General features: G+C 48.4%; 1 protein-coding gene across 5 annotated transcripts; it reads right to left on the reverse strand.

Moving 5' to 3' along the window:
- Window positions 1-5,869: 5,869 nt before the first annotated feature.
- Window positions 5,870-17,290, reverse strand: LOC142068414 (uncharacterized). Of its 5 annotated transcripts, none has more exons than XM_075130092.1 (5): window positions 17,166-17,290; window positions 16,023-16,149; window positions 14,113-14,226; window positions 11,724-11,813; window positions 5,870-11,130 (listed from the first exon to the last, which is right to left on the reverse strand). In XM_075130092.1, exons 2-5 carry the CDS (start codon window positions 16,147-16,149, stop codon window positions 9,689-9,691), a joined length of 1,773 nt encoding a protein of 590 aa, XP_074986193.1. In that variant the 5' UTR covers window positions 17,166-17,290; the 3' UTR covers window positions 5,870-9,688. The 5 variants fall into 5 exon arrangements, with proteins under 5 accessions (XP_074986193.1, XP_074986194.1, XP_074986192.1 ...); XM_075130093.1 differs by lacking the exon at window positions 17,166-17,290 and adding an exon at window positions 17,021-17,159; XM_075130091.1 differs by lacking the exon at window positions 17,166-17,290 and adding an exon at window positions 16,233-17,159.
- Between the last annotated feature and the right edge of the window lie 7,212 nt (window positions 17,291-24,502).

Below are 24,502 nucleotides of genomic sequence, written 5' to 3' on the forward strand. Positions count from 1 at the left end.
CCCTGCCCCAGCCATACCAGCTGCAGGACTTAGGCCTGAATGGGGGACAGTGGGGACCTGCCCATTGTCCAAATCCCCCACGACTCCTACACAAGCAGGGTCAGGAACTGGGACAGTGCCTGTGGGGGAGGAGACCCTGGCTGGTGTGTGACAAACACCCCTATCTTGGGGGTCCTAGATCATGGAGGAGAAAGGTCCCCATTAGGGGTGGTGGCTCATGAGGGCCAAGACCCTCTGCAGGGGGTTGGGATGCTGGGAAGGAGCAGGACAATCTCGGTTCTAGCACAGCTGGGGGACGTTTGTACCTTTTCTCAGCCTTGGAGCTGATCTTGGATGTTTTTGAGAGCAGCCTCCTCTGTGACCACGTCCACCCAGTCCTCCTCCTCCTCGTCCTCTGAGTCCCTGGCGGTCCCTGCACCAGGGAGAGAAGGGGACAGGGTGACTCCTGCTCCCACTCAGGGTAAAGACAGGGGCACAGTGGGGCAATGTGCCCCCTTCCCACCTAGGGCAGATCGGGCCCCACACTCTCCCCTCTCAGGGATGCCTTCAGCCCCCAACTCCTTCAGCCCCCAACTCCATAGCAAAGGGACCCCCCGACTCTGTCCTGGACTCCCTAGGAGGTGCCTCCCTGCCCCCCAACCCCCGCCCAATGGAGCACCAAGGACCAAAGTGGCAGCATCTAGTGTCAGTGGGGTTCACGTGGCTCAGACCAGACACGTGGGCTGGGGATCCACCCCCATAGCACTGGTCAAGGGCCTGGGCACAGGGTCTTCACAGGCCCCTCCTCACCCCTCCCGGAGCCCAGCCTGGCTCCTCACCTGGAACAAAGCAGAAGCGTCTATCGGCCTTTCTGCTGCCCGAGTCCCAGGCGCTGCTGCTGTCCCATGGGGAGCAGGCCGAGCTGCTGGTGCTGGGACAGGGATCTTCCACCTCCTGCCCTGGGGAGGCTGGAAGGTCCTCAGGGACCGGGCAGGGCGATGCCTCCTGCTGGAAATCAGGGCTGGGCTCCTGGGGCCGCTGCTGCCCACACAACAAGCCCCAGAGCCACCCTGCCCGGTTCCACTCCTGGGCTGGCTCCTGCCTGCCCAGCCGCATCCTGGCCCAGCTCCATTTTGGCCTAGCCACCGCCTCTCCCACCTCGGCACCTGCGCCAGGAGCGGGATTCCCCTGCCAGAAGGCTGGGCACTTCCACCTCCTGGCCCGGCTTGGGGCTCCTTCCCCACCAGCACGGACGGAGGGGCCGCTCTGCTCCTGGGGAGGATGGCAGCTGCTTCCCTCAGGCTCTGGGGACACCTGCAGAGCCTTCTTCCTGAACCTCCTCAGGAGCCTGGCCTTCCTGGAACCGAGCGGGGGTGTAGGCATGAGTCTGGGGTCAAGGCAGCCTCTCACGAACCAGCCTTTTTGGTCCCTCCCCATCCCTGCCCCAGCCACAGCAGCTCCTACTTCCCCCACAGGGGTGCAGGGAGTGCAAGGTACACACACTGGCAGGAGTTCATTGCATGATCTGCTCCCAACGTTCCCCCTCATCATCCCTGGTGCTGCAATAACAGGGGAGTCTCCTCCTTTTCGAGCACTGGGGTCAGTCACAAAGACCATCAGTCACTTTGGACAAGCAGCTCCCTCCTGCCATCCCAGGCCACACTTCTCCCCCCCCCCCCACCCCACAGGCTAGAGAAGGAACAGAACTCAGGAGTCCAGACTTCTCCTGGGAAACCATTCCCCACTTCAAAGTCCCCAGGCATAGCAAGGCCAGGACCCCCTCGTTTCCCATTGATTTCCATGCTCAGCAACTCACAGGGTCTGGCCCAGCTCAGAGACTCTCAGCCTAGGGAACAGTCTCCCACAAGGGAAGGGCTGGGAGCCCCACCGCTGATCCCTGCCAGACCCACTAGATACACTCTCTCTGTTGGACAGCCAAACATGAAGGGCTCTTGGAGTATGGGCTTTCAACCAGCTCTGCACCCACATTCGGGGCGGCTCTACCCATTTTGCCACCCCAAGCAGCCGCCGCCAAATTGCTGCCACTGCAAGAGCGGCGGAGCTGCCGCCGAATTGCTGCTGCGAGACACAGATTGCCGCCCCGTTTTGAATGGTGCCCCAAGCAGCTGCTTGGAAAGCTGGTGCCTGGAGCCGGCCCTGCCCACATTTCACTAATTGCATCTAGACCACATTTCCCTCGTTTGCTTGTGAGAATGTCCTATGGGACTGTGTCAAAAGCCTTAGTAACACCAAGATAGATCACATCTACTGTTTACCCACCTCCACCAGGCCCGTAACCCTGCCAAAGAAGGAAATAGGATTGGTTTGGAATGATTTGTTCTTGACAAATCCATGCTCGCTAGTCCTAAGAACCAAATTATCCTGTAGGTGCCGACAAACTGATTAAGAACATATTCCAGTATCTTTCCAGCTATGGAAGTGAGGCTAGCTCGTCTGTAAGTCCCAGGGTTCTCTTTGTTCCCCTTTTAAAGATAGGTCCTGTCTTGTTAATGGATGGGAAGATGTTCTTTTTCAGGGATCTCAGATGAGAACTGGGGCACAGCACCTGGTTTGTTAAGGCCACAAAAATGGAGGCAGGAACCTCTTTTCTCCTGCTGGCAAAGAACCCCAGGTACCTAAAAGACAGGGACTCACATCCCTGAATGGGCTTTAAACAAGGCAATGGTTACAAAATTTGGCCCCGACCATTTCTTGTTTCCACACACTAGACATTTTAGCAAACTTTAGCATTCCTTGGTGCTGAACACCGTGAAACTCCCCTCTCTCCTTCACAGAGGGCTTTAATGCCCCTTCTCTCACTCAGGCTCATGACTGCCCAGAATTAGAGAATTGTCCCTGTTCCCATTGCACAGATGGGGAGGAGCCTGAGGTACAGGGAACGGAAGCGACCTACCCAAGGGCCTACACAGCAAGGTGGCGGCAGAGCCAGAAAGAGAAGCCACCAGTCCCGACTCCTGTTCTAATGGACAACAACTCCCCCACCCCACCCCCTGAGGCAAGGATAGAGCCCAGGAATCGAGATGGTGGGGAAATTTCACTGAAACCACTTCTGTCAGAAAATCCCATTCAGACTACACCAGTTTGTTTCTTGAAATCATAACAAGTGGGATGAAAGTTCTTTGCAAAAATATTTTGTTGCAAAACAAAAGCACCTCCTGTTTCTCACAGTGTGTTAAATTGTCTTGTCACACACAAAGAGGAGACACTTAGATCTTGAAAATTAGATGAGATGCTTCAGTCTGAGCTAAGTAGTTGCTGCTCTTAATTTCAAAATAAAAACATACCAATAAAATAGAATATTTCAGCTATTCTATGATGTCATAATCTGATCTGAGTACACGTGATAGGACACCTCATATTATGCACTACTCCTAGTGACACTCTCCAATGGATCCCCATCCTCCACCCACTATGAGGTAGGTAGGAGCGGATCATTATTATCCCTACTTGAAAGAAGGAGAAGCTAAGGCTGAGAAAGGAGAATTGACTTGTCTTAGGTCACACAGCCAGTCAGCGGCAGAGTTGGGAATAGGACCCAAGAGCCCTGATTTTCAAACTAACCGTCGGATCTTGAATTTCATACACTGAATGACGTGAATAAAGTGCTCTCAAATGAGCTCCAGACCAACAACACTACACAGGAATTATTCAGCAAGTATTTTAGGAGAACTGGAATGTTAGAGAGAATCATGAACTGCTCAGAGACAATTAAGGCAGAGAAGCAGCAAAATTCGTCCAACATATGACTGGTTATGACTTATTTACTTGGTCTTAAAAGAGAACAACAAGGACCTGAGTCTCCTCCCTGTCAATAACCCCCTGCTCAGCCAATCAGGGTAGAGACTGAGGACGGGAGGCTGAGGGTTCTCACCAGACAGCCCAAAGGATGGCCCAGGTCACTGGTGGGGATCACTGCTCGAGCACTATTTCAGCCCCACATTTGTGGGGGGACCTCTCACAATGGGAGCTGCAGAGCATTCGCTCGCGACACACACACACACACACACCCCTACACCTCCTGGTGTTGGGAGGGGAACAGGAGAAAGGACAAAAGAAGCAAGAGAAGAAGAGAAAGGAGGGAGGGATGGAGGAGAAGGTGAAACAAAAAGGACAAACCCTAATGTCCCCAGTGATTCTAAGGGACAAAATTCTAGGTGCAGAATAAAATTCTGCCTCCTTAAACTCATGTGTTCCACGCCTAGAATTCAACTGTCACCAGATGGATCAGACTGAGCAGGTTTCAAACTTTGAGGAGGCTCTTACCTTCTAAACAGGGACGTCTGTTTTCTAGTCAAATCAGTAAAAGGAAAGGAGAAAACTCAAAAGAGGTTCCTCCTCCGCTCACATACGTGAACACTAATACTCTCTCAGTCCTCAAAGAGAGACCTCGAGAAGAAGACTTGCTGAAGCAAAGCCACACAGGTCTGTGAGGTTTCCCTGGCCCCTTGCCCCTGTCCTGCCTGGCTGATGTCAGCATCTCTCTGTGAGGTCACCACCTCCTCACCACCTTGAACCAATAGTCTGAGGTCCTGCAAAAGGCCTTTGTGATGTCACTGCCATACCCCTCCCTTGCTGTGCTCATGTCCTGCCACTGGCCAGGCACTTTGAAGGTTTGAGCTACTCCCTGTGGATCACCCCACTCCATGAGTGTTCATTCTAGGAAGGAAGCCGGCTAGACAGTAAAACATCAGACGCTGCTCCCAATGCTCCACTCAGTTTTTCAGAAATGAGGAGACTTTGTGGCCAGAAGAGACCATTAGAGCATCTAATCTGACCCCCTGCGTATCACTGGCCTCCTGTATGACACAATAGCTACTTTTTGGGCAAACACATTCCAGAAAGGCATCCAGTCTTCATTAAATGACATTAAGAGATGGAGAATCCACCACTTTCCTTGGTAGCTTGTTACTGTGGTGAATCATCCTCGCTGTTGAATATTTGTGCCTTATTTGTAATATGAATTTGTCTCTCTTCACCTTCCAGCCATTGGGTCTTGTTATGCCTTTCTCTGCTAGATTAAAGAGCCCTTTAATAACCAATATTTTCTCTCCATTAAGACACTTCAACACTTCAATGAAGTCCCCTTTCAATCTTCCTTTGATAAGCTAACCAGGTTGAGCTCTTTCAATAGGTCACGAGAAGGCATTTTTCTCCAGCCCTCAGAACATTTGGTGGCTCTTTGCTGCCCCAGCTCCAATTTCACAACATCTTTTTCAAATGAAGAAACCAAAACTGGATGCAGTATTCCAATATCAGTCTCACTGATGCCGTGTCACCTCCTGTGAAGTTACTGACATAATCTGTAACTGTATAGATCACTGTTGAGACCACTGTTATATATTTGCAGCGACTATTGTATAAAGGTTGTCGTATAAGGGGTCTGTGGAGAGGTTATGATTGGCTGAAACCTTGACAACGTGAAACCAGTGCACCTTAACAGCTCAGAAACCTAAAGCAAGTAAAAACCTCCAACTTCCCTTTTTTTACAAATGTCTCATGAGTTTTAACCATTTGGGGCTGGCAAACTGTTTAGCTAACATGTACTCCTCAGGCAGGTTAGTCACAGCACAGCTCAGGTTCACCAACAGGAGAGAGAGGCACAATAACTCCTATTCACTTTGGGGTTTGATAGTGAGCTGAAATGTCAGGTAACCAGACTCAACAGATTTACTGATTGGAAATGAAGTCAGTACACCAGCCAATTCCTAGTTCCAGACCTTCCCCCCAGAAATGTAACACATGGTCCTGTCCAGCCTTCTTCTGGACAATACAAGCTCATATAAACTCCATCATTTTATTAACAGAAAATGCTAGGCACAAATCCTGGTCTCAAATAAAGTTTCTCAAACCCTTCAATCCAAACACACTGTTTTAGATGAAACAATAAACCAAGTTTATTAGCTACAGAAAACAGATTATAAGTGATTACAAGTAATGAGGCATAAAAGTCAGGATTAGTTATAAAATAAAAGGTAAAACTCAACTAATATCTAACGTAACTAGCTAAATGGATTCAAAGCAAAAGTCTCTCTCACCACCTATTGTATTAGTTTTATTGGCGGGAATCCTTTCAGCTTGGGACCCTCCCCAAGTGAGGTGTTACTTTCTTTGTCTTTCAGGTGTCATTGATGCCATGAGCAGAGAAAAAGAGAGGACTATTTGGGGGCACCTCTTCCCCTTTCTTATAGTTCATTCTCTTGTGAAAGAATCATCCCCAGCCAAGTTTTAGGAGACATACGGTCTGTCTAGACAGAAATCTTAAGCTGTTCCTTTGTTAAAATGCAGATTTCTCACTCACACCCTTTCCCCTAGCCAAATAACAGCCACTTAACCAGGTGAAAGTCCATTCGATTTAGCTGATATTTGGCTGAGGGGTCAGTCTGACTTTTTGTCTCTGAGGAACTGGTCTGTGGGTTTTCTCTAGAACTATGACATGTCTAAGTAACATCATACAGTAGAATCATAACTTTACATAGAATGTTGCCTCCCATATTTTCACAAGACAACAATGTTCAGCACATTACGAGTTTTCTAATAATACTTCAAAAGGCATACTTTGTACAAAATTGATCATTAACCTGAGGAGGGGTGAACATAGAGGTACAGACTGTCACAGGTTTCAGAGTAGCAGCCGTGTTAGTCTGTATCCGCAGAAAGAAAAGGAGTACTTGTGGCACCTTAGAAACTAACAAATTTATTTAAACATAAGCTTTCGTGAGCTACAGCTCACTTCATTGGATGCATGCAGTGGAAAATACAGTGCAGAGATTTTATATACACAGAGAACATGAAACAGTGAGTGTTACCATACACACTGTAAAGAGAGTGATCAGGTAAGGTGAGCTATTACCAGCAGGAGAGAGAAAAAAAACACCTTTTGTAGTGATAATCAAGGTGGGCCATTTCCAGCAGTTGACAAGAACGTATAAGGAACAGTAGGGGGAAAAAACAAACATGGGGAAATAGTTTTACTTTGTGTAATGACACATCCACTCCCAGTCTTTATTCAAGCCTAATTTAATGGTGTCCAGTTTGCAAATTAATTCCAATTCAGCAGTCTCTTGTTAGAGTCAGTTTTTGAAGTTTGTTTGTTGAAGAATTGCGACTTTTAGGTCTGTAATCGAGTGACCAGAGAGACTGAAGTGTTCTCCGACTGGTTTTTGAATGTTATAATTCCTGACATCTGATTTGTGTCTATTTATTCTTTTACTGTCACAGTAATACAAAAAGGTAAGTATGTACTCACTCTGGAGAAATGTTTTGCAGCAGATACCTCTTCACTCTGTTCTAAACTATGAGCTCAGTTTTGCTCATATTTGTATTCTCCTCATTTACAAGACAGAAAATTCCAGATTCCGCAGACCTTACACATCTTTTCTTATCTAATTATGCACAAAACAGTTTAGCTGATAGTAAACCACAGCACACAAGTAGCATAAAACCATAGAAATATTTGCACCAACTGTACCTAGCACACAGTTCACATTTAGCAAACCTTAACAGAGCATACATTTTGCGTCTGACAGATGTCGCATATACAATGAACAAAGGTTAGAACAAACTGAACTACTAGTAAATTTGTACAATAAAGCTTAGCATGAGCACAGAGTTTTCTGGATGATTTTAACTAGTTTAGAGTCTAACACCCCCATTTCTTCAGTAGAAATAATGGTTAAAAGCAGATTACAACTGAGCTGAACTGCAGCTGGCATAACCAGCTCCAGAAAGAAAGGCAGGATGGCTGCTTCTCCCCAACATCATCTCCCAAGAGTGACCGGAACATAAAGTCAGCACTGCAGGGAAGATTGCAGATCTTCTCTTGCACACACGGCAGTGCAGCCATTTCAGACTCATATTTCTCTTGTATTATTTTAGTCCCTCCAGGAACGACGAGACAACAGTGACATAGAGTCCCATCTCATCATCGCCCTCTGACAGAGAAGAATGGCCACAAATTACCCCAGCTTAAGGAATGGGGAGACAATGGCCCAGTACTACTGCTCAGTTTGAACTGTGGATGTTGCTGGGACTAATATCTCTCCCTCTCTATTTAGGAATCTCTCTCCTGAAACAATGCTCTCTGGGCTCCCTGTTCCCAAGCAGGATCCCCCCTCTGTCCCTGCCCCATGACCCCTGGGTGTTTCATATTCATGTCACACTCTGGGCTGGGACTGCAACTCCACGAGTTGTTTACAGAAAACACCTACAACAAGCAGCAAACCCGAGTCCCAGCCTGCAAAGCAGGGCAAAGTTGCCCAGAGAGATTTTCCTGCACTCCTTGCCACTTGGTGTCAAGGCTGAGATCTGGGAACCTGTCAAGGCTTGTCTACACTACCACGCAGGGTTGATCTAAGATACCGCAACTTCAACTATGTGAATAGCATAGCTGAAGTTGACACCGCGGTAACTCCCATCAACTGCACTTGCCCTCCTCGTTCTGGTGGTGTACTGGTGTCGACCTCCTCTGGATCGATTGCTGCCCGCTGACATAGTGGGTAGTGAAGACAAGCCCTAAGTGCAACAGCTCCCGCTAGTGTTCAAGACACCAAGCTATCATTCAAGACGCTCTAATCCAATGGGAGAGAGCTTGCCTGTCAGCATAACACCTCCACCTCTATGACAGGCGATGGCTATGTTGGCAGGGAAGCTCTCCCATCAACATAGCTCAGTTTACACCAGTGCTTAGGATAGTATATTTTACATCACGCAGGGATGTGGATGAGTGTTCTGGTAAGTGATAAGTTCTAGTGGAGACAAGCCCTAGGTGGCATTAAAGTGCCACAAACTCATCCAGGAACACAAATTTGAGTTATTAAAAAAAAAAAAGCCATTATAATAGGAAGTAACTGACATCTCTCATCCCTGCACTTGCCTTTTTTTTGGTGGACGACTTCTGATGGCACAATGAATCAGATGATGGGTAAGTGATGTAGTCAACGCTGATCATGACAGCAGCATCCATAGATGTCAAGCATTTGCATGTACCATCAAGATGACAAAGAAGGCAGGCCATAACCAAATGGCATGCTGTTTGTTGATCCAGAAACTCTGATTTCCAACCTTCCGGTCCTAGCTGGTATTGCTTGCCAGGCAATTAGGTGTGAAGACAGGGCCCTGGCTGCATTCTGCATGAAGCCAACTATCAGAACACCTTGCTTCATAATTTTCTCTCAAAGCCAAATCAAAACAACCTTCCTTTTGATTCAGTACTATGAGGGGCACACAGGGGATGTCACAACCTTTCATTAACTACGGAGATGAAAGCTCCTTTTCAGTCTCTGCCAGAATCTTTACCCATTTTTCCTTTTTCCAAACAGAAAAATCCCAGAAGAAATAAAACAATTACTTCAATTTGTGGAGCCTGAGAGGATGGGAGTCGCAGTGAACAAATGGCTTGGGATAAACCAGGGCCTCCAAAGTGCAGTCTTGGCTCCAGTCATCTCTCTCTTAGCTGCAGCCCATAATGCCCACAATGCAATGTTTCAGTACCTCTTGGCTTAAATGCTCCCATCTCCAGGACCATACAAATTATTTTAACAAACCCAGCACCTAAACTCATGTCTGCTTACTGAAGAGGTGGGAACATTTCAGAGTGGGAGCAAGCTCTCCCTCTTTTACAGGCTTTAGGAACAGGGTGAAGTGAGAGATTGAAGAGATTCCCCCCATCAAACACAAGGGTCAGGAGTCTCTATTCTGAGTGGGTGCTCTGGTGTTTAGTAAGATATGATGAGCGAGCAAAGCGCTTCCCACACTGAGTGCAGGAATATGGTCGCTCTCCTGGGTGGGTTCTCTGATGCTGAGTAAGAGATGATGAGCGAGCAAAGTGCTTCCCACACTGAATGCAGGAATATGGTCGCTCTCCTGAATGGATTTTCAGATGCTCAGTGAGAGATGATGAGTGAGCAAAGCGCTTCCCACACTGCGTGCAGGGATAGGGTCGCTCTCCTGAATGGATTCTCAGGTGGTTGGTGAGGCCTGACAGTTGGGTGAAACTTTTCCCACACTCAGTGCAGCAATAGGGTTTCTCTCCAGTGTGGATTCTCTGGTGGCTCTTGAGATGATGTATATAGACAAAGCCTTTTCCACACTCAGTGCAGCGATGGAGTTTCCCAGTGTGGACTCCCTGGTGTCTAGAGAGACTGTCTGGATGACGGAATATTTTCCCACACTCAGCACAGCGATGGAGTCTCCCCATATTGTGGGTTTCCTGGTGTCTCCTGAGACTTTGAAGGAGACTGAATTTTTTCCCACACTCAGCACAGCAATAGGGCTGCTCCCCGGTGTGGATTCTCTGATGTCTGATCAGATGTTCTCGTAGACAAAAATTTTTCCCACACTCATGGCACAAGAAGGGTCTCTCTTTGCTGTGGATTTTCAGGTGTCTAGTAAGACTTGATATAACTTTGAAGCCTTTCCCACACTGGCTACAGCGATGGGGTCTCTTTTCTGAGTGGATTGCCTGATGGTTACGAAATGTTGATGAATCCATAAATCGCTTTCCACACTCAGCGCAGGCATAGGGTCTCTCTCCTGAGTGGACTCTCTTGTGGATGTTAAGTGCTGATATATGGAAGAATCTTTTTCCACATTCAGCACAGCGATAGGGTCTCTCTCCTGTATGTATTCTCTGGTGGGCAGTGAGATACGATAACTTGTGGAATATCTTCCCACATTCAGAACAGGGATGGTCTCTCTTCTTTCTGTGAGCTTTCCCGTGTGCTCTGAACTCCTTCTTTCTCCTAAAGGTCTCCCCACACTCGCTACAGTGATACAATTCCTGTCTCCTATGAACCATCCAGTGGTGGCTTATCAGATCTCTCTGCACCTTGAATTCTTCTCTGCACACACGACAGGTAAATAGGGTCTTTCTGGGCTCAGCTTTAACCTCTGCAAGAGGCTTTAGATATCGCCTGGGTCTCCTCTGATGGCCTCTTGAGGTTGCTGGCTTGTTCCTGATCAGATTTTTCCTCTGCCTTTGGAGCCTGCACTGCCTCTTGTGGGGTCTCCCCCGCTCAGATTTCTTGGAATGCTTCTTCCCTGATGTCCCTGGGAAAGGCCTGAGTGGCTCCAGGTTGCCACGCCCTTCATCAGGAGTCTGCCCCTCAGCCCTGCTCAGGTTCCTCGCCCCTGCTTGGTGGGGAAGAGAATCCAAATGTTATTTCTTGTGCTGCTCACAAAGGGAAACCACTAATATTCCCAGCAGGGGGAAGTGCCTGAGGAAGCGCCACACCCCTCCCCTCAGAACAGGGCTGACCCTTGGCACTTCAGTGTAAGAGGCCAAACTTCCAGGGGCCCCAGCACTGGGAAAGGAGGAGAAGGTCAGTGTCCCATAGGCCCTGATAACAGTCCTCCAAGTCAACATGAAAATCAGCCCCCAAAATCCTCTCTCTACACTGAGGCCCATTTCACTGGGGAGAACAGCATCACCACACACCAGCACTGACAACCCTCTCCCGAGGGACACACACGGAACACTCACACTATGATGGGATCCCAACGGCTCCATGTTCTATGGAAAATGGGGGAGGGGAAGAGACTGGGGGAATCTGCGTAAGGGGAGAGATGGGGTTTCTAGGGGGATGTCAGGGTGAGGAGCACTTCTCATGTTTGGGCTTCAATCCGTATTGTAATGCTCTGGGAGGGGAGAGTTTGCAGCTGATGGACGATTCCTGAAATGAGCTCTCTGGCTCCCACTGGTTCAAAGGTCAGAGATGCTTCCCTACCTGTTCTAGGGGAAGAGCTTTGTGTGAGGAAGAAGCCCAAGGAGCTTTCAATTGCTGACCAGTCCCAGGTCTCTTCTGTATCTGGAAAACCTGCACCAAGACAAAAGGTCTTTGGTTGACAGCACATAGACCGAATTAATATCACTGAGGGAAGCCCTTTCCCCTGCACTGTGAATTACTCATTTATGGTCACTTGGACAGCGGGTTCCACAATGCACAAGAGGGGAAGCTACTTGGGGCTCGACAGTTACTTTGTACTGTGGTAGCATAACTGAGATCTTGGTTCCACAGCACCAGGTGCTGCACAAAATTGGAGAGAGATTGCCCTGATGTTGAAGAGCTTATACACTAAATACAGAAAGGGTGGGTCCTTTGACCTGAGTTGGGCCCACAAATTTACCCTAATTGGCCATTTAATTGTAAAAACTGTGAGAAAGTTTCTAAAGTGTTACAATACCCTGTGAGAATAAATGATGATGGGAAAAGGTGCAAAATATAAACAAGATGACAGAATTAGTCCAAATATAAAAGGCCTATAATGCAATTCAAGTACAGTGTTAAAATGATGGTGGTAAACAAGAGAAGTGTGGAACTGGATATTAACGAACCAAAATGACTGAGTTAGAATTTAGGCCTAACTGACAGAAAAACAGTGAGGGGCTGGGCTATTTTGCCCATTACTTCTTTTTGGTGTTTCTCAAAAGAAAACACTTTCGGGGGAAAATAAAGGAGCGAGACTGAATGCAACCCTTGCTGACTGAAAAAACAGCAACAGCAGGAGCATGCCAACAACTGCTGCAGTGAGCGATACCATCATGATGCCACCCTGATCCTCTTTTGCGACCCCAGATCTTCTTCATCCTAATCCTAAAAGATGTCTTAACAAGAATGCACCAGAGAAAGGGAACAGGAGGATATTGCCATGGTTACCAGTTCTGGCTAACTCCCCAAAATCAGCTGGAATGTGAGATTTTGTCCCCATCCCTCCTACCCTCATGAATTCTTTCCATTCCCCACCATATTTCTTCTCTTTCTTATTCTTCTCCCTTTGTCTTCTAGTAAATAAAAGCCTGGCTTAGCTGGCCAAAACTGTCATAGTTTGCAACCTTGCTGTAAGCCCATGATCAAAGAGGCAGCCAAACGCATTGTCCAGAACAGACTAACGCTCGACAGGTTTGCCAGGCAGGTCTCCAATTGGCTGATCAGACCGTGTGCCATGCCTGTGTTTCTCCAGCCATGAAGCGGCAAGTAAGAGTAAACCCGAGCTAGAAGCCACACGTTCTATCCATGCTGTTCTTTTCTCTTCAGTCTTGAGTGGGTTTATCTTCTTTTGTCTCCCAGGAAACGGGATCGGATTTTTATGATATCAACATCAGCTCCAGCACATTTCAACTACCTGTTTCTCTTTTCCCCAAAAGGACAGTTATTACCATCTTTAATACCATCAAAAAGACTTTCAAACAGAGGCCTTTTGTCTGAAGAATTTCTCCGGGTAACGGGAAAGGAAACAAGGGACATTGTCAAAATAAAAGTTCTTAGGTCATACCTGACATTTCAAATGCCTTAACTCTTTTTCCTTCTTTTTCTGTATCTTTAATACAAGAATAGAAAGAATTTTTCACGGTGTTCTCCACGGTACTACGCAGGCGTCTGTCTCTGTATTCCAAACTCCAAACCTTATTTAACACTCTTTAATGTTAGCCATAACAGTGTCATATTAATACCTTTGTCTCTCTGGGCCCATGTAGTCTATATGAATTAATACAACATTGTCCAAGGTCTGCCAGCAGCTCAGTGGCAGAATGAGGAATAGAATCCAGGTCTCCTCACTCCCACAACATGATGTTGCCTCCCAACCAGTCCTCGAGAGTAATAACGAAATCCCTTATTAATGTCAATCCAGAGCCCCAAAAAGCAATGGAACAATGTTGGGTCCTTACAAAACTGGGCCTGAACTCAGAAGGGAGATTCCCAAGTGCTGCTCGGCCAATGATTCAGAAAGCCAGGGAAGGATTACAAACACTTTGGTGGACAGGATTAGATTTCTAAATGATGTTGACAAACTGGAGAATTGGTCTGAAATCAACCAGGTGAAACTGAAGAAACAAGTTCAAAATAGCTCACCTAGGAAGGAAAAATGAAATGCACAATAGAAAATGGGGAATAACTGGCTTAGCAGCAGTGCATCAGAAAACAATGTGGTGATTACAATGGATCATGAATTGAATGAGAGCTGAAAATGTGACACTGTTCTAAAAAAGCCTTACAACATTAGACTAAAAATTATCATTCCCAGATGTATTGTCACTTTGGCCAAAATGTATTAGGATTCCAGCTGCCTTCAAGCAACTAATTTGTTCCCTGCACAACACTTTAACTCCTTCCTCACCTGGGCGGGTGCCACTCAGGACGTCCTCATCTTCATCTTCTGTGGGACCCTGGACACAAAGCTCTTCCCCTCGCTCTATGCTGGAGATCACCACTGGCTTGGGGGTTTGGATTCCTGTTTAGAGAAAAGCATCACCCCTAAGAACTTCTAAGGACATTGTGCAGCTCCATATGCAATGTTTGTGCCAATTAGGCTATGAGCTAATTGTGAAGGCTAATAGGCAATTGTTTTCCATGGAAACATGAACTGCAGCTTATGGTCAAAACTCCTGGTGCCCGGCAGTGGTGGGATATTGAGTTGCAAACAACCTGGCACCTGTGGAAAGGGGAGCTGGAGAGGAAAGCGGTGTCTGAAGGGATTGGGTGGAACACATGTGGCAAAAGCTGGATATTTCTCCTTGTCATAGGAAAGTTACTCTACTATGGCCCAGCACCCCTCTCCCTCCTGTGGATATGTTTACATAGGAATTAAACACCTCTGCCTGGCCTGGATCAGATGACTTGGGCTTGAGGGGCTTGGGCTGTGGGACTGCAAAATTGCTGAGTGAATATTTGGAGGGAGGGTCCCAGACAGGGCCGTTCCTACCTATACGCAAAGTACGCAGCTGTGTAGGACACCCAGAAATTTGGGGCACCAAATTTCCTGGTGCCCTATGCAGCTGCATGCTGCTCCAGCCCCTGCTCTACTTCTTCCCCCACCCATGCTCTGCCCCAAGCCAGCCTCTTCCTCCCTGCTCCACCCCAGCCCCAACCCCACTCCACCCTTTCCCCATGACCCCCGCCCATGCTCCACCCCGCCTCTTCCCACCCCAGCTCTGTCCCCACTCCAACCCTTCCCCAAAGCCCCCACCCCTGCTCTGCCCGAGTCCCTCCCCCACTCCACCCCTTCACCAAAGCCCCCGCCCCTGCTCCACGCCCACTGCGCGCCCACTCCCCTGAGGACGGCAACAAGGAAGCACTGACCGGCGGCGGGAAGGGCAGCAACCTGGCCCCAGCCGCGCCACTGGTGAGTGCCGGGGGGCAGTACCCCCCGTCCCCCAAGATAACACACACCCCTGTGGAGGCCTAGGGCTAGCCCCTCCCCCCCTACGGAGGCCTGGGGCCAGCCTCTCCACCCCCCTGCGGAGGCCTGGGGCCCCAAACGCACACCCTGCGGGGGGGGCTGCGTAGGACCCTAGAATGGCTAGTGATGGCCCTGGTCCCAGAGCCCTAGCTCCAACCCAAGTGTGAACATATACACTGCAATTTTTAGCCCTCCAGCCTGAGTCCCACGTCCTGAGTCAACTGACCCAGGCAAACCACGGCCGTGGTGTTGGTCTTGTATACCAGCTTAGATGAACCCAGTCTGTCTTTCACCTTAACTGTGGTGCTGGTGGCCTTTCATCCTGTTGCCTGCAGAACACACGGCCCTTTTCTGCTTATGTGCTCAGTCTAGGGAACTACAAGAGACAGAATTCTCTTGCCTTAAACTGTGGAGCCCGAGTGACCATGCATAGAAGGATCTTCTCTTGAAGATATGCAGTGTAGTTGTAGACCTATCAGTCCCAGAATATTAGAGAGACCAGGTGGGTGAGGTAATACCTTTTACTGGACCAACTTCTCTCTCTCACCAACAGAAGCTTTCCTTTCCCAGACCTGAAGAAGAGCTCTGTGTGACTCAAAAGCTTCTCACACTCATCAACGTAAGTTGGACCAATAAAAGATATTACCTCACACACCTGGTCTCCCCAGAAACTGGCTGCTCTGATAAAGTAAACATGCCTCTGTCCATCCATACCCATGCACCTCTCCATCAAACCCAATCGACACCATTCCACCCAACCACTCACACCAATGGTCCATCTCAGTTAGTGTGTCTCTGTGCAGCACCCAGTGCTCTGCGGCCCTGATCTCACAGACACAGCTCCTCACCTAACGAGACCAGAGTCTGGTAATTTTCCCACATAACGTGTTTGTAAAGTTGCCTTTGCTCCTCGCCCAGCAGCGCCCACTCCGCTGGGGAGAAATACATGGCCACATCCTCAAACGTCAGCGACATCTGAAAGGACAAACAACCCAACTCAGCATGGCAAAGTTTACACATTGGTAGAGGAAGAGCTGTTGCAGGTGAGGCAGACGTACAGTGGTCCATGGAACTGGGAGGGCCCTGGGAGGTTTGAAAGTCTGTACCATTGCTATGGGTGCAGGTTTGTCCGATTGTACAAAAAGTAATGGCCAGTGTTCTCTGTGTCTGTGACTCCTCACACAGTGGTGGCTCCCAGAGCTGGGCCTGGACCCCTGCTGTGGGTGTTGTATCCTGTCACAAAGAGCTGCATCACTGCAGAGGCGTCTTTCTCCGGACCCTCTGTCGTGATGGAGCAGGCAGGCCAAACGTCAGTCAGCACACCAGGTCACAGCCCCACTTACATTGAGCCGGCACACCTGACCCTCTGTCACCAGGCTGGGGGGCTGGGCAGACCAAACCAGAATAGCACTGCAGCCCCTCCAGCCATGATGCAATGCAATTTATTTTCCACCTTTTCCCATCAAGCAGGAGCAGCCCAGGCTGGTAGCGCTGGAGGCCCCGGGCTGAATCCCCAGCACGCTGCCCGATGGGGCGCTCACAGAAGGAACCTTCCCCCCGCGGTACCCACGGACTCAGCGCAGCCTCCCCCCGCGCTCCCATCGCCGGTGTGTGCAGCGGCCCCGGCCCGGCGCCGAGCCCGGTGTCCCGAGCGGGCCGGTCCCAGCCCCCGTGGCACAGGACAGGGGAACCGACCGAACGGACCCGCCCCCCAGCCCCGGCCGGTGCCTGCTCTGCGGGGAGGGGTCAGAACCCGGCAGCCCCAACAACGAGCGGGGGGGGGGGGGGGCTCGGTCGGGCTCTCGCTGGCTGGGGCGCGGACCCTGCCGGGCTCCGCTGCACAGACCGGCCCCCGGGGGGTGGCTCCGGTCCCAGGCGCGGTTCGGCTCCGGCACCGGCAGCCTCCTCCCCAGGCAGCGATTCGCAGCCTCTGCGGCCGCTTCCCTCCCTCCGCGGCCGCCTCTGGCGGCGCCTCCCCGGGCCCCGCTCACCGCCCCGCGCGCCGGGGCTGCAGCCTGCAGAGGGGGCTCGCTCCCGCACGCGCCGCTCGGGCCGGGCTCGGCCCCCGGGTCTCCGCGGCGGGCACGAGAAGGTCCCTCCCTTCGCCCGCCCCCTCGCGCAGTCATTCCTGGGCCTGTCTAGGCTGTGGAGGACCCCGAGCTCTGTGGGTTTAACCCTTAATCATCTCGGTCGGGGAAGCGAGTTGCAGGGGGAGCCACTAGGGGAGACGGGGTGAAGTCGCTTCCCTGTGGGTTGGTGGCTCCCATCCCTTGTGCAAAGGCGGGTATTGCACCAATGTTACAGTGGGGGGCTGGGCGCCCTGTGTAGGATGGAAACCACTTCAACCCGGGGGGTGCTGCTGCACCTGCACCCCCAGCACCCTGAGTTCCAGGCCCCCGGTGCAAAGAACATTTCTTGGTAATTCATCAGGGTGAGCGACGCCTTTTCAAACATTTCACCAGAATATGGATTGAGATTCATAACAGTGTCTATCAGTAAATCTATATATTATTTAATAATTGTTCAGATCTGGAACTGGGATGTGAGTGGCTGTAAGTAATAAAATACTTTTGGGGGCATTGTAACTTGTGCCGTTAAGATAACAGAAAACAATTTCCAGAAGTGACATTCTGTGTCTGGGCTACACTCTGCCAAATATCATACCCGAGTTTCTAGTCTATATTATTTGACAGTAGTCATACCACATGTATGAAAAAAATCAAACAAAAGCAATAGTCAACCAAATTATGGCAGATCCAGATGTAATGTTTTCACATAGTTTATATGGACAACAGTTACAATTTAAGAAGTCTGTAGGACTAGCCCTGCTTCCTTCTTAGCCAAAATAAGAACAAGAAAAGGGCTCAATTTATCAGAACTTATTTCATAGTTGTATAAATATCTAAAATGTTATAATTTGTGTCATGTCTTTTGCATGGTGCACAACAAAAATTATTTGAAGAAACTATCAGACACAACCAGCCCCCCAAAAACATGTTTATTATTTATATATAAACATACAAGACCTAGCTGAGTGCACACTGTGGTCAGACTGATTTTCAGATGGCTTCTAAAATACAGATCACAGTAAATACCATCAGAGGGCTCACAAACAACTTAAAGGGATATTACAACCCTATTCCCACAGGTTTACCAGGCTTTAATGTTGCTGTGAGAGTTGCACAGTAGTAGTGTGGCTTGGTACACTTTACTTTTCAAGTTACTTGGAGAACTCTTCATCTGTGCAATAATATCTCCACTTCCTTTCCTTTTAATTTCCAGAATTCCATCACAGAAATGCCAACGCTCGGTTTGATCAAGTTTTTTGGAAACGTACAAAATGGTTCCCAGTGTTGTATGTTATCCTAACAGTTTTGTGCCTGTAATGACAGCACCTTGGCTTTAATAAGTGCTAATGTTTATTCAAATCACTTTGATGTTTTCTACTGAACTAATCAATATTTGGAACACTATGTTTACTATTAATCTTATATCCAGATTACATGGAAAGGAGTTAAAGAAAGGGCAGGCGAAGGATTTATCTGCCCTTGGGATATTTCTTTTTCTGAACAGTCAATGCATGTATCTGAAAAGATGCAGTACAGTACTTTAATATAAAGGATCCCCTGGGAGAATAACATGAGGGGGAAAGGAGTCCAGGAGAGCTGGCTGTATTTTAAAGAATCCTTATTGAGGTTAAAGGGACAAACCATCCCGATGTATAGAAAGAATAGTAAATATGGCAGGCGACCAGCTTGGCTTAACAGTGAAATCCTTGCTGATCTTCAACACAAAAAAGAAGCTTACAAGAAGTGGAAGATTGGACAAATGACCAGGGAAGAGTATAAAAATATTGCTTGGGCATGCAGGAGTGAAATCAGAAAGGCCAAATCACACCTGGAGTTGCAGCTAGCAAGAGATGTTAAGAGTAACAAGAAGGGTTTCTTCAGGTATGTTGGCAACAAGAAGAAAGTCAAGGAAAGTGTGGGCCCCTTACTGAATGAGGGAGGCAACCTAGTGACAGAGGATGTGGAAAAAGCTAATGTTCTCTAATGAACTAATCAATATTTGGAACACTATTTTTACTATTAATCTTATATCCAAGTTACATGGAAAGGAGTTAAAGAAAGGGCAGGCAAAGGATTTATCTGCCCTTGGGATATTTCTTTTTCTGAACAGTCAATGCATGTATCTGAAAAGATGCAGTACAGTACTTTAATATAACACCCCAAATGCATTTTGTTTTCTCTCAACTTACTTGCCATCATGCACAGAAATTGCTGGTGGAAATAGACGAGGGTCATATTTTAGAATTTTTCTGTGATTGGACTTAACCTCCAGTGTAATGCAAAAGATTTGTGGTTCGTCATTAATGAGATGACATTTACTCAGTTGATATATGTTGCACTTGTTAATTTTGATTCTGAAACTGTAAAATAAGCAAAAAACCTGCTAGCTATTATACCACAAATATTTTAACTAACCAATTCCTGCTTTTGTTGTTAGTGCTGAACACTAGTGACACCTGTATTTACCTATTCCTAAAGGTTTGTATTATGTGACACTGTGTTGTGCAGAAGGGAATTTTCTTCACCAGTTACTGCAGATGGTTCCTGTATAATTTGGTGCTGTGTCTGCCTCTCCGTAAAAAGTTCTCCTGGTCTGTAAACTTGACACAACCAACTACTGCACCAAACATCCATGTGAAGGGGGAAAGTTGGTAAAGGTGAATGTGGAGAGGGATCAGAAAAGGGCTTCAGAAATTCATAGGTATTAAGGCCAGAAGAGACCAGTCAAACATCTATGTCATCTGCATAACACAGGCCATGACATTTCAATGTATTACCCCTCTATGGAGCTCAACAACTTTTGTTTGGCTAAAGCATCTTCCATTATGGTGTCCCTGAGACACAAATCCCATCTTGCAAATTAAAGAGCACATAAACTACAATAGCATATAGTTCAAATGATTCTAAGCAAAGCAATTCATTGCAAGTAGCCAGTTTGCAACAAATCGCTGACAACAGATCTTAAATTACTTTCAAGTTTATATATGTATACACTGGTGCCGCATAGGAGTCGCACCGAGGGCCATGTGCTGCCCCCGGCCCGCTGCCTGAACTCCAGGGGCAGGGCCGGCCAGAGTACGCAGCCGTGTAGCTGCGCTGCTCGGTCCACCGCCAGAGCTTAGGGGCCAGACCTGGGACACCTTCCCAGCCTCGGATAAAGAAGGATGGGGCCGGGGAGTGGGAGGCGAAACACAGGATGGGGAGAGTGTGGGGGTCCTGGGCTAGGAATGGGGCGGGGATGGGTAACGTGGGGAGGTCACGTGGCCCCCCTTAGGGTAGTCCTCACTAGCTGCTGCTGTAAGTATACTTAAAACACACACACACGTAAAGCATACACATACTAACCCTATATACTGCCCTATACACTAAACCATAATTAAAAGTATATTAAGCTTACGCTATAAATCTGTTGCTGTTTTCTTTTAAAAGTCAAATCACAGCTGTGGCTGCTGTTCAATTCCTGCTCAGTCAGCTTTGCCCGACTCCATCTTTCTTTTCTATCTCTGTCGCAGTTCTTCTTTGGCTTCTGATGAGGTTCAATAAGGATAAGTGCAGGGTCCTGCACTTAGGACGGAAGAACCCAATGCACAGCTACAGACTAGGGACCGAATGGCTAGGCAGCAGTTCTGCGGAAAAGGACCTAGGGGTGACAGTGGACGAGAAGCTGGATATGAGTCAGCAGTGTGCCCTTGTTGCCAAGAAGGCCAATGGCATTTTGGGATGTATAAGTAGGGGCATAGCGAGCAGATCGAGGGACGTGATCGTTCCCCTCTATTCGACATTGGTGAGGCCTCATCTGGAGTACTGTGTCCAGTTTTGGGCCCCACACTTCAAGAAGGATGTGGATAAATTGAAGAGAGTCCAGCGAAGGGCAACAAAAATGATTAGGGGTCTGGAACACATGAGTTATGAGGAGAGGCTGAGGGAGCTGGGATTGTTTAGCCTGCAGAAGAGAAGAATGAGGGGGGATTTGATAGCTGCTTTCAACTACCTGAAAGGGGGTTCCAAAGAGGATGGCTCTAGACTGTTCTCAATGGTAGCAGATGACAGAACGAGGAGTAATGGTCTCAAGCTGCAGTGGGGGAGGTTTAGATTGGATATTAGGAAAAACTTTTTTCACTAGGAGGGTGGTGAAACACTGGAATGCGTTACCTAGGGAGGTGGTAGAATCTCCTTCCTTAGAGGTTTTTAAGGTCAGGCTTGACAAAGCCCTGGCTGGGATGATTTAACTGGGAATTGGTCCTGCTTCGAGCAGGGGGTTGGACTAGATGACCTTCTGGGGTCCCTTCCAACCCTTATATTCTATGATTCTATGATTCTCTTGCTGGCTCCCCGGCTCTTCCTGCATGCCTCTCTCCTTTTCAGACATAGCCTCCGGACTTCGAAACTATTGCTGGCAACTGGCCTTTTACGGGTTTCAGAGTAACAGCCGTGTTAGTCTGTATTCGCAAAAAGAAAAGGAGTACGGGGGAAGGAGACCAAAGCCCTGAGGTAAGTGGGAAAGCGGGATACCGGGAGGAAGCACAAGCAGGAATGTCTGTGAGGGGAGGGCTCCTGCCTCATACTGGGAATGAGGGGCGATCAACAGGTTATCTCAAGTGCTTATATACAAATGCACAAAGCCTTGGAAACAAGCAGGGAGAACTGGAGGTCCTGGTGATGTCAAAGAACTATGACGTGATCGGAATAACAGAGACTTGGTGGGATAACTCACATGACTGGAGTACTGTCATGGATGGATATAAACTGTTCAGGAAGGACAGGCAGGGCAGAAAAGGTGGGGGAGTAGCACTGTATGTAAGGGAGCAGTATGACTGCTCAGAGCTCCGGTACGAAACTGCAGAAAAACCTGAGTGTCTCTGGATTAAGTTTAGAAGTGTGTGCAACAAGAGTGATGTAGTGGTGGGAGTCTGCTATAGACCACCGGACCAGGGGGATGAGGTAGATGAGGCTTTCTTCCGGCAGCTCACGGAAGCTACTGGATCGCATGCCCTGATTCTCATGGGTGACTTTAATTTTCCTGATATCTGCTGGGAGAGCAATACAGCGGTGCATAGACAATCCAGGAAGTTTTTGGAAAGCGTAGGGGACAATTTCCTGGCGCAAGTGCTAGAGAAGCCAACTAGGGGGGGCGCTTTTCTTGACCTGCTGCTCACAAATCGGGTAGAATTAGTGGGGGAAGCAAAAGTGGATGGGAATCTGGGAGGCAGTGACCATGAGTTGGTTGAGTTCAGGATCCTGACACAGGGAAGAAAGGTAAGCAGCACGATACGGACCCTGGACTTCAGGAAAGCAGACTTCGACTCCCTCAGGGAACGGATGGCCAGGATCCCCTGGGGGACTAACTTGAAGGGGAAAGGAGTCCAGGAGAGCTGGCTGTATTTCAAGGAATCCCTGTTGAGGTTACAGGGACAAACCATCCCGATGAGTCGAAAGAATAGTAAATATGGCAGGCGACCAGCTTGGCTTAATGGTGAAATCTTAGCGGATCTTAAACATAAAAAAGAAGCTTACAAGAAGTGGAAGGTTGGACATATGACCAGGGAAGAGTATAAAAATATTGCTCGGGCATGTAGGAATGTTATCAGGAGGGCCAAATCGCACCTGGAGCTGCAGCTAGCCAGAGATGTCAAGAGTAACAAGAAGGGTTTCTTCAGGTATGTTGGCAACAAGAAGAAAGCCAAGGAATGTGTGGGCCCCTTACTGAATGAGGGAGGCAAACTAGTGACAGAGGATGTGGAAAAAGCTAATGTACTCAATGCTTTTTTTGCCTCTGTTTTCACTAACAAGGTTAGCTCCCAGACTGCTACGCTGGGCATCACAAAATGGGGAAGAGATGGACAGCCCTCTGTGGAGATAGAGGTGGTTAGGGACTATTTAGAAAAGCTGGACGTGCACAAGTCCATGGGGCCGAACGAGTTGCATCCGAGAGTGCTGAAGGAACTGGCGGCTGTGATTGCAGAGCCATTGGCCATTATCTTTGAAAACTCGTGGCGAACCGGGGAAGTCCCGGATGACTGGAAAAAGGCTAATGTAGTGCCAATCTCTAAAAAAGGGAAGAAGGAGGATCCTGGGAACTACAGGCCAGTCAGCCTCACTTCAGTCCCTGGAAAAATCATGGAGCAGGTCCTCAAAGAATCAATCCTGAAGCACTTGTATGAGAGGAAAGTGATCAGGAACAGCCAGCATGGATTCACCAAGGGAAGGTCATGCCTGACTAATCTAATCGCCTTCTATGATGAGATTACTGGTTCTGTGGATGAGGGGAAAGCGGTGGATGTGTTGTTCCTTGACTTTAGCAAAGCTTTTGACACGGTCTCCCACTGTATTCTTGCCAGCAAGTTAAAGAAGTATGGGCTGGATGAATGGACTATAAGGTGGATAGAAAGTTGGCTAGATTGTCGGGCTCAACGGGTAGTGATCAACGGCTCCATGTCTAGTTGGCAGCCGGAATCAAGTGGAGTGCCCCAAGGGTCGGTCCTGGGGCCGGTTTTGTTCAATATCTTCATAAATGATCTGGAGGATGGTGTGGATTGCACTCTCAGGAAATTTGCGGATGATACTAAACTGGGAGGAGTGGTAGATACGCTGGAGGGGAGGGATAGGATACAGAAGGACCTAGACAAATTGGAGGATTGGGCCAAAAGAAATCTGATGAGGTTCAATAAGGATAAGTGCAGAGTCCTGCACTTAGGACGGAAGAACCCAATGCACAGCTACAGACTAGGGACCGAATGGCTAGGCAGCAGTTCTGTGGAAAAGGACCTAGGGGTGACAGTGGACGAGAAGCTGGATATGAGTCAGCAGTGTGCCCTTGTTGCCAAGAAGTCCAATGGCATTTTGGGATGCATAAGTAGGGGCATAGCGAGCAGATCGAGGGACGTGATCGTTCCCCTCTATTCGACATTGGTGAGGCCTCATCTGGAGTACTGTGTCCAGTTTTGGGCCCCACACTTCAAGAAGGATGTGGATAAATTGGAGAGAGTCCAGCGAAGGGCAACAAAAATGATTAGGGGTCTGGAACACATGAGTTATGAGGAGAGGCTGAGGGAGCTGGGATTGTTTAGCCTGCAGAAGAGAAGAATGAGGGGGGATTTGATAGCTGCTTTCAACTACCTGAAAGGGGGTTCCAAAGAGGATGGCTCTAGACTGTTCTCAATGGTAGCAGATGACAGAACGAGGAGTAATGGTCTCAAGCTGCAGTGGGGGAGGTTTAGATTGGATATTAGGAAAAACTTTTTCACTAAGAGGGTGGTGAA

This window comes from Caretta caretta, chromosome 6 (genome assembly GCF_965140235.1).
Source record: "Caretta caretta isolate rCarCar2 chromosome 6, rCarCar1.hap1, whole genome shotgun sequence".
Lineage (NCBI taxonomy): Eukaryota > Metazoa > Chordata > Testudines > Cheloniidae > Caretta > Caretta caretta.

Coding starts and splice junctions, on each gene's coding strand:
- LOC142068414 (XM_075130089.1), bottom strand. CDS start 16,242: ATGGACCACTGTACGTCTGCCTCACCTGCAACAGCTCTTCCTCTACCA. Junction 14,227..16,022: donor CCAGACTCTGGTCTCGTTAG/GTGAGGAGCTGT, acceptor TTCTCTAAACAG/GAATCCAAACCCCCAAGCCA. Junction 11,814..14,112: donor CCTGAGTGGCACCCGCCCAG/GTGAGGAAGGAG, acceptor GTCTTGGTGCAG/GTTTTCCAGATACAGAAGAG.